The sequence below is a fragment of the Cibotium barometz genome, chromosome 48 (assembly GCF_041138505.1).
Source record: "Cibotium barometz isolate CiBa-2024 chromosome 48, ASM4113850v1, whole genome shotgun sequence".
Taxonomy (NCBI): domain Eukaryota; kingdom Viridiplantae; phylum Streptophyta; class Polypodiopsida; order Cyatheales; family Cibotiaceae; genus Cibotium; species Cibotium barometz.
In genome coordinates, this window is record NC_141093.1 from 21,779,657 (window position 1) to 21,790,114 (window position 10,458).

The following is a 10,458-nucleotide window of genomic DNA, read 5'->3' on the forward strand; positions in this document are numbered from 1 at the left end:
AACCGTCAGCATACTCATGTACTAACGAAGGGCCACAAACAGGACATGCATGTTTACCCGATGTTTTCAAACCTGTTAAAATATAAATAAAAGTTAGAATAATAAAGTCAATATGTATAATTAATATATATAGACAATAGTATTAGAGTAGGGAGGTAATTAGAATTCTTACCAGAACAATCGCTCTATCCTGGAAAGTCATGCATTGTCCACATCAACACTGCTTTTAAGTCGAAGTGTCGAGAGGAGGGAGGCCTACTAATGTCCACCCCACCGCAACATCTCTCCATAGTTCCTCCAACTCATCAATCAACGGTTCAAGATAAACATCCATATGCTTGACTTTATGTTTCCCTGGAATTAGAAGGGATAACATAAGATGTCCCTTCTTGATCGCCATTGATGGTGGAAGGTTGTAATTCACCAACACAACTGGCCACACACTGTATGCGGTGACTTTGAAACCAAATGGATTCACTCCATCCATACCTAGGCCAAGTCTCAAGTTTTTGGGCTCTGTTTTAAAGCTGGGCCACTCATCTTCAATATGCTTCCAAGCAGGAGTGTCTGCGGGAATTCTCCACATGCCATCATCCGATCGATGTGAGGAATGCCATGACATGAGCTCTGCTATATGGATTTGCACTTGAACATGTGTTTGATGCGAGAAATTATAGGAAAGTGTCGCAAGACTTTACGAGGTACATCAAAACTCTTCATATCTGTTCTATACCTTGCTTCACCACAAGTGGGACAATGTCGAGCCTCCTTATGCATCCCACGAAAGAGAATGCAATCATTGACGCATGCATGTATGCGATCATAATCCAATCCTCCAAGAGATGTCACATAGCGCCTCGCTATGTCTCTTGAGGTGGGTAGTCTATTTCCCTTTGGAAGCATGTTTGATAATAGCCTGCATCCAATATCATCAATTATAATTAGTCTTAAATCCTAAACCTTAAACCACTAATTCAAATTTGTAAGTTAGAATGCTTACTTCAATAATGCATCAAGACTTGCATTGCTCCATCCATAAACTGTTTGTATATTGAGTAGTTCAAGTGAAGCACGTAAAATAAAGAATGTGCACCCTTCAAAAACCGGTGTCGATGAAGCCTTGTAAAGATGCTCTTGTTCCATATCAACGTCGTCTGTACCTTTGGGATCATCCTTAAAAAGATTCCGCACCATATCATCAAGCACTTCCTTTTCCACAACTTCGTGGGGTGCAGGGCTATTGTCATCCCTTTCCCACTCATCTCTGACAATAGATCCCGAAGCTCTAGCATCATCTCGTCGATGCTTTGCGTGCTCTCGTCACGTGTAGGGCACTATGTTAAGGTGTGGTACTGCATCCTGCTTCAATTAGGGTTTATATATTACAACTCTATTAATTTAATTTGGATACCATGAGTCATTTGAATACCATCAATTTACATCTACTCACCTCTAAACCTGTTTGATTCCATTCTCCATACATGGAGATGTGATTCAAGGTAATTCGACGTGCTCATACAATGCATCCTTGACATTGATTACACATACATTTGATCCGTTGTCCCAACCACACATCGCGATTACGATGACGCATTGTCTCATCTTCCCCAGAACTGCTTGAGGAGGTTGATGACATCCTATGCACAAACCAGAAAACACAAAATCATAATATGTTTTTAATGAAAGTATAAAAATCACGTGTATTAACGTGGCTATTTCCTAAAAATTGCATGTATTAACGCGTCTATTTCCTAAAAATCGCGTGTATTAACGCGGGTAATTCCTACAAATCGCGTGTATAAATGCAGCTAAATTATCATACATGCAAGCATACACGCGTTTATAAACGCGGCGATCTATTTAAACTAAAAATAGCCCGCCTTTCCCAAATATAGATTTTGAACTAACAATACTGTTCTTTTTCGTTTTCGTCTCTTCCAACAGAAACGAAACCTAAGTGCAAGGAGGGAGAAGAGAAGGAGCACACACGGGAGGAAGCCGACCAAGAAAGACGACTCACTTTTTCAGAGGTGAGTCAGTTTGTCCTTTGCCTTGTCTCCTTCCTCAGATTTGTTTATGCTATTTTCTCTTTGCTTTTTGGGTTTGTCTCCGTCCTTTTGCTTCTGTGCACACGATTTTGGGTGAACAAATCTTGATAGGGGCGACAGTGGGCCTTTTATAAGGACACATTGTCGGAGGTCGGTCCCTTTCAAAAAAAATTTTACGCAGGTCGCGTGTAGAAACGCGTATAAAAGCGCGTGTATCCTGTCTGCACAGTCTGTTCACGTGAATATACACACATTTCTGGACGGGTGTATACATGTGTTTTTTAATGGGTGTATACACACGTTTCTGGACGGGTGTATACACAAGACTGCGTTTCTTGTTTCTATGGTTTGCAGGCTGATAGGTGACTTGAATGATGATATTTGTGTAAGTCAAGAGACAGCCCATGATGTACATGAGGATTATTTTTGCAGATTCTTTATGGATATTCCAGGTTCTTCATCCGATCCATTTGCGTGCAGCAATTGGCTGATGGAGATGCTAAATCATTTTAGGCGCCATCCTGGTCCAGTTGAGCTTACAGAGTACATGTATGCCCATCCCCCTCCTTCCATGCCTGGTGTCTATACCCCTACCGCGAGTATCCAGGGCACTCCAGTGCCGTCTATGCCTACATGTCCGACGAGATGGCATGCAGCTTCTCCTCTTCCACGTCCACCGAGGAGACATACCTCGTCCCAGACACACTCACGCAGACCCTCACAGCCACCATCACGTGCTCCCTCAGAGCCACCGTCACGTCAGGGCTCACAGCCACCGTCACGTAGACAATCCCCCAGTCGTGACTCCACCCGCAGAGCAGCAGTAGGAAGAGTGGTAGTGGAGGATGCGGCGGGTGCTTTGGTGGGGGAGGTGGGGGAGGTACTAGGGCACGCGGTGACAGAGGAGATAGAGGGAGAAGAGTTAGAGGAGACAGTTCGGAAGAGGAGGAGATGAGAGAGGTGGAGAGAGTGATCTGCTATGATGTGACGGATAGGGGCGGGATAGTGATGGATGCGAGGGGGAGGGAGGTAATGGAGTACATGCGTGGGGTAGTATCAAACTTGTATAAAAATTGTTTTATTAAATTTAAAGATCAAAATAGCCGATTAGTTGGGGAGGTGATAGAGGCTGTACATAGTCGGTACCCCAATCCCCCACATGCTACATTCTCGGATGTATGGGGAAGGACGCGAATAAGGGAGATCTTAAGTAATAAAAGATCTCACCTTAAAAAACTCTCGTACGATGACCGGCTAAATGTAGCTGCAGGTGGCTATCCTGCCGAGAAACCTGCCACCCACTGCGCACAAACGCGAGTGGAAGGAGGCAAAGAAACGAGCAGAGGGTGGCATGAAGAGCAGGCAGCATGTGGAGGCACAACGGATCCAGATGGAGACCATTGGATCTTCGCATTTCGGATCTGGTGGCGTCGAGTCATGGGAGGCAGAGTTCGTAAGTATCTTGCCACTTTATTTGATTGTTTACTTAATTCATTGATTCTATGATTGTTTTAATCTTACAAATTGTGTTGATTATGATACAGCGACGGGTTACGGGGAGGAAGCCCACAACCCACGATACTGCGTATGCTCGCCGGCATAGCAGACGTGACATGTGGGCCATCTTCAGAGCCGAGGGACGTATTACGGACGCGCAGTTTGAGATAGCCATGAGACCATACGGTGGACAGGTACTTGAAAATTCTAAACGAATGATTTTGGTTTATTGAATTACATATATATATACTTATATACTATATATTACTTGAACAGGCACAAGCTGCTGATGATCCACCCGCCGCCACTGCAGAGGGTGGACGTGAGCACTACTCATCGGACATTCCGACCGATGTGAGCTCATCTGAGCATGGAGGGAGCACCGAGTCATCATCTGGGTCTGAGTAGTACTCAGACTTATAGTATCACATTCCATATTGAGGATGTGGTTATATATATTTTTTTGTAAACTGAAGCCATGGGCTACTTCGAGATATGGACTCTCTTGTATATATGTGTGAAATTTTGATAGTAATATTGAATCGTGAATCGATAATATTACATTCATGTCTGTCTTGAATCGTGTATTGACAATGTATGCATTCATGTCGTTCTTGTCTTAATCTTCCTCGTGGATATATTCTTCATGGATGGTCTAATGTACCAAAAAAAAAAAATCCAGAGAGTGTTATTGGGTGCTGGAATGCTGGAACAGCATTCAGGCACCAAATAGCACTCTCTGGATTTTTTTTTTGCTCTCTGTTCGTGTGTATAAACGCGTCAGAACTGTTAAAAGTCGCGTGTATATACGCAGATAATCTGTAAAGCATGCGTATAAAAACGCGTCAAACCTGAGAAATATGCGTGTATAAGCGCATCTAAATTAACAAAACGCGTGTATAGACGCTTGTATCAACGCGTCTAAATGCATCTCGTGTATAAGCGCATCTGCGCGCAGTCCTATACACGCGCTTTTACACGCATGTCTCTGGCCGCGATGATACATGCGCTGATACACGGGCCCGCTACTTTGTTTCACAAGTCATTTTTAGCGGCTAGGAGCGCGGGTATGAGCCCGATCCCTTGTAGTGACTTTTACCTATAGAAAAAGTGTTAGCAAGTCCCCACTTCTCTTCTCTATATTATCTTAAGAAAAAGTTTCACAAAACTTCCATGTGACACTAATTTAGGAGAAGGAAGAAGATTGAAATAAAATTTGAATTTTGGAGGTGGTCTGTCCACTAGTAAATTCAACAATTTTTGTTTTGACTCTACGAGTGTGGCAAAGCGTAGGTGTGATCTAGCGCTATATATGCTACATCAATCAAGCAGAAAGTCAGACAATAAAGGGCGACCGTTAGTCTTTTGCCGTCAGGTTTCTTTGCCCACCGGCTGAAATGCTGGAAATATTAGATTGGAAATCGTCAAAATGGAGAAGAGTTCTGTTCACGCTAAGCGCGTTGACTTGTGAGTAGAGTTAAGACAAATTAGGAGGAGTGGGAAGTAAGAAACCGCCCTGAGGTGACTTTGGAACCTTAGAGCGCGTGCAGGAAGCAGTCTCGATACCGCACTGAGGTGACTTTGGAAATTAAGAGAATTAAGAAACCGCCCTGAGGTGACTTTGGAACCTTAGAGCGCGTGTAGGGAAGCAGTCTCGATACGAAAGTGTAGAGATATCTCATCTGCAGGTGTGGAGATATATCTGCAGGTATATAACTATAAAGCTGCGAGTAGTTCAGAGCCAGTGTTGTATAATTCCACACAGTTGGGAATCCGCAAAAGCTCGCTCTCTTCCTTCCCAAAAGCCTACTTGCTATCACTTACTTGCATGCATAGTACATATCCTCATCCCTAAGCTTCCAAGTTAGAAATACGCAATTACTTGCTAAGTTAGAAATACGCAATTATGGTATCTCAGCTGCGTTTCTCCCATCAGCGCCCAATCCATCTCTTGCCGCTGCTGCTACTTCTTCAGGCTGTGCTGCTGAGTACGGTTGTTGTAAAGCGTGGGCAGGCGGCCCCTATTCGGGCGCCAGACCTACGCCAGTGCCAGCTTGCAAGCGATACGTCGCTGACCAATCCGCGGCAGACTGTGAAACTCAACTGCTGCCTTTCTGTGCCATCGCACAAAGCGGTGGACTTCTCCTTCGAGGCGTACCCTCCCGTGAGGAAGCATGTCCGCAGGCCCGCCCACCGAGCCAGCGAGGAGTACATAGCCAAGTACAACAAGGCCTACGAACTCATGAAAGCGTTGCCAGCTGACGATCCTCGTAGCTTGGGGGCACAGGCTAATATCCATTGCGCCTTCTGCAACGGCGCCTACACGCAGGGTGGAGCTGCCGGTGACATGCCTTTGCAGATTCACTTCTCCTGGCTCTTTCTGCCTTGGCACCGCTGGTACCTCTACTTCCACGAGCGCATTCTGGGCAGCCTGCTCAACGACCCGGATTTCTCTCTGGTCTTCTGGAACTGGGACGACCAGCGAGATGGTGGCAACGTGATGCCGGCCATGTTCGTTCGCAATGGCACTGCGCTCTACGACGCCAAGCGCAACCAGGAAAACCTCCCTCCGACGCTGGTCAGGCTCAACGTGAATGACAACAGCACCAACAACTCCGTGGTGGTCAATGAGAACCTCAACGCCATGTACAAGGCAGTGGTCACGCCCAGCACGCCCGACCTCTTCATGGGGGGCGCGTACAGGTACTTCATGAACTGCGGCGCCTCGCAATATTCAATCATCTGATCATATAATCTCATGTTGTTGTGACTCATAAAACCATAGGATTAATACCGATCTAACCGCCCTGTTTCTTTATGCACAGACTTGGCATGAACCTTACCAGCTCCACAGTACTCAGCGCTCCAGTTAGTGGCAGCGTCGAGTTCACCGTGCACGACGCCATCCACTATTGGACGGGCGACCCAAATATCAAGCCGCTGTCGGAGGACATGGGCACCTTTACCACTGCCGCCCGCGACCCCATCTTCTTTGCTCACCACAGCAACGTGGACAGGCTGTGGGATGTGTGGAGGTTCGATATCCCAGGCACCCGGCGAAAGGACCACTCCGATCCTGACTTCCTGGACGCGGAGTTTCTCTTCTACGACGAGAATGCGAATCTAGTCAAAGTGAAAGTCCGAGATGCCCTCGACAACCAGAAGCTGGGCGTGAGTTACGAAAAGGTGAGGACGGATGAGCAATGGCTGAATTACTCGCCGCTGCCGGTTTCTAACGGCAGCGCAGTAGCTGCCGCTGCCGCCAACGGTGTTCCGGAAATCGGAGCTTCGCCTCAAAACGGCACCGTTGACCTGGGAGATAAGCTCACGGCACTTGTGGAGCGGGCGCCCGGTAACAAACCTCGTCATAGAGAGGAAGTGCTGGTGATCCAGGGTGTGGATTTGACCAGGGATAGCTTCATGCAGCTGGTGGTGTTCGTCAACCTGCCGGATGCTAACGCCAACACCGACACAAGCAGCGCTGAGTACGTGGGCACCTTCAACATCATACCCTCGGCGAGCAAACACAACCACCTTTTCACCAACGTGAAATTCGAGATCGGAGATAACCTCAAGCGCATCGGCATACAGAATGACGACAAGCTGGTCATCACCATCGTGGTGAAGGGCCTAGAGAAAGTCACAATAAAGGGCTTGCAAATCCAATACGAGTAACCGTCACGATCGATGATGAGGACAAGCGCTTGTCATCACCACGGCCAGCAGAAAGTCAATCAAAAACGAGTATCGTCAGCTTTTTTATCATTTTTCAAGATTTGCTGCCGACATTTTGCTTACATGCTGCGCTTCTAAGCTAATCAGCGTCGCAATATGTGTATATGTATGAGGTGCATGAATTTAGATAGGTATATGTATATATGTAATTATATCAATAAGTATGATGTGGATCAAAAGACTTTGTAAATTAATATTTTTATGGACTAGATCTTTAAAAGATTTAAATTTATATTGTTGATCTTTCAAAGCTTGTTATTTATATGTAAGTACGTTCTTGGTCCTTTACAAAGCTCATAGTAAGTTCTTGGTCCTTTGCAAAGCTTGGACTACTTGTTCATTGTTCCGAAAAGCTCGGCAAAAAAAGCTCACAAAAAAATCCCCCCGTCTATCAGTGCCCTGAGGACATGTGAAGTGCTAATCCTACTCAAAAAAGCTAATGCATGTTGATAGCTTTATGCATTATGCCATATGCATAAGAGTTTTAAGTATTTATGTTTTTTCTGGATAGATGGCAAATAACTTGAGGCGCGATGTTACACGTGAAGGAGGAGTCGATATCCTAACAATATCTGTAAGTATATATTAGCCTGAAATTATATCTTATCTTTTAATTAAAGAAGGTTATCTGAAATAACAACTTTCTAAAATGTTCATTTGTTTGTATGTCAATAGCTTGAAGCAGTAGACCACCCCCTTACACAAGATGAATATGATTTTGCATTACAATGGGGTTGAATGATGTGTGCCCCTTGATGCACTTTTTTGGTGGTGCAAGGCGTGTTCCTCTTTTGATGCCACCCTAACTTGCCTCAAGGCTAGCTCCTCTCCTGTGGATGCGCTTATAAGCGTCATCCCCATGGATGGCCTTCAACTCCTTTACACTCTATTTGAATTCCACAACATTGTTATAGCATTAGTGCATGCAAAGCTCTCTCACTCTTACGTGCCTTAAGACTACATCCTCTCTTGTGGATGCCCTAGTTATAAACATGAGCATGTAGCGTCTCCATGGATGGCCTCACTGGTTGCTTCAAATTGTTTTTTACACTCTATTTGAATTTCACCACATTATTAGAATATAGCATTAGTGACATGCAAAGCTCCCTCACTCTTACGTGCATCTTGTATGTGTGAATTTGTAAATGCTTACATGCATGCATATATGTTCATCTTGGACATGTATTAGAAATTCATCGATATGTAATTGTTATGTCAAAATTCAAACAATCTAGTGGCACAAAAAGGCGTTGTGTACTCGGGATCTCATGTGGAGCTAACTATAACTAAAGCATCTCCACCCAAAATTTGCATGAGGAGTACCTTTAGCGCCCTTCCATATTGGGAGCTTTTCTCTTGCACATAAGGGATAAATTTCCAAGCTAATGAGTCACCTAGGAGGGTGGGTTTCTTATCTTGGCATCCCTTCCTTAGTGAAAGCACTTGATTGCATTGCTACAGTACAGATAAAACCACTGCCAACTAAACAACATAGTTGGCCACAAACCAATCTTGACATCAATGACCACAAACTCTTTAGAGATGTGCACCTCAACACGAATTATCAACTTTCAACATAGCAACCTCAAAAACAATATCACTTTAACAGAGCTCCGATATGCACCAACACAAGTTTGAGGGAACACCAAGGCACACACAAACTACATAATCCACAGCTTCAACACAACACCGATATGCAACAATACAAGTTTGAGGGAACATCAAGGCACAAACAAACTACATAATCCCGCTTCAACACAGCACTGATATGCAACAACCCAAGTTTGAAGGCAGACACAAAGTACATAGATTGTGAGTAGGTAAAAGGGGCCAACCATGACACCAATGTTATTTTCAATATTAGTATACAATAAAGGGCGGTTACTATTTTGCCATTAGGTTCCAGCTAAAATGCTCAAATATATATTAGATGTGTACATTTGGAAATTGTCAAAATGTGTTGGAATTTTTCACATTATTTGGAATTTATGGATTTATTTGATGGATATTTATTTTATGTGCAAGCAAGACTGATCACCTCTAACTTGTCACATATTTTGAGCTTAATGTCAATGCAAATCTGTGGTGGCAAGGTTAGTGTGTGGGATGTGCATGGATCCATTGGGCTTACTTTGACGGAAATCTATTGACGCATGGTGCGTGGTGATTATTTATTCGATAGTGGTAGTGATATTTTATGTGCACAATAGTGTGCAACATTTTGATATACATTAGATCTATTTAATGAGTGAACCTTAGAATGTTTACACTTTTATATTTAGGCTTACGCAAGACCAATGTGGAGACCCATATTTTTGTCTCTTGCTTTTTATACAATGAAATATATTTAAATACACCATGAAGAGGACATGAGCCACTCTCATGGTGGGGGAGATTTAACCCAGTCTTGTGTCCAGTGCATAGCTTTCTTTTATTTTTAAGCTTGTATATTTCTTTCAAGTTGATTTTTTAATAGAGAGCCAACCATGAGCTTCCAATATTGGTATCAGAGCCATAAAGCCAAGGAACACAAAGAATTGTGCAGTGTACTTTTCTTGTTAGAAATTTAAAAAAAAGGTTGTGTATTGGTCACCCAAATGAGTCAAGACTGTTGTCCTTTGCGTGAAGATGAGAGCCGCCGGCACGGAACCCGAGAGTGACACCAGTTGTCAAAGTGCTGCGTATCTATTGTCTATAGTGCACACTACTAAAGTGGACAGCGCACCAGCCACCGGAAAGCAAAGAATACCGACAATTAGCAAGTACACCTAGCACCGCCACGCGACAACGACAAAAGGATAAGGAGCTTGTAGTATAGCCGACTATAAGCACCGGCAACAAGCCCAACCACTGGCAACAACAGTGACAACAACCCCAACCACTGGTAAGAACACCGACAACAAGCACCGACATCAGCAGGCAAATGAACATTTTTTTGTGGTTTAGTGGTGGGGGCCCTCATTCAATACTTTTGCAAGCTTGAAACACCACACCCTTATTCAATCGATGTATCCACTAGTTGATTCTAAAGTAGGAAATTTTCTTTTTTAATTTAGTTTAGTTCTAGTGTTTCTCTTTTTTTTTTACGACCCTCATTCCAACCTCTGTATCCACTAGTTATTAAATAGGGACTTTTTCTCTTTATATTTAGTTTGGATCTAGTGACTAGCTCAAGACA

General features: G+C 44.0%; 1 protein-coding gene across 1 annotated transcript; it reads left to right on the top strand.

Moving 5' to 3' along the window:
- Positions 1 to 5,242: 5,242 nt before the first annotated feature.
- On the top strand, positions 5,243 to 7,481 carry LOC147610957 (polyphenol oxidase I, chloroplastic-like). The gene is made up of 2 exons (XM_086785120.1): positions 5,243 to 6,248; positions 6,371 to 7,481. The coding sequence occupies exons 1-2, from the start codon at positions 5,452 to 5,454 to the stop codon at positions 7,218 to 7,220; spliced, it is 1,647 nt and encodes a 548-aa protein (XP_086641246.1). The 5' UTR covers positions 5,243 to 5,451; the 3' UTR covers positions 7,221 to 7,481.
- The last annotated feature ends 2,977 nt before the right edge of the window (positions 7,482 to 10,458 follow it).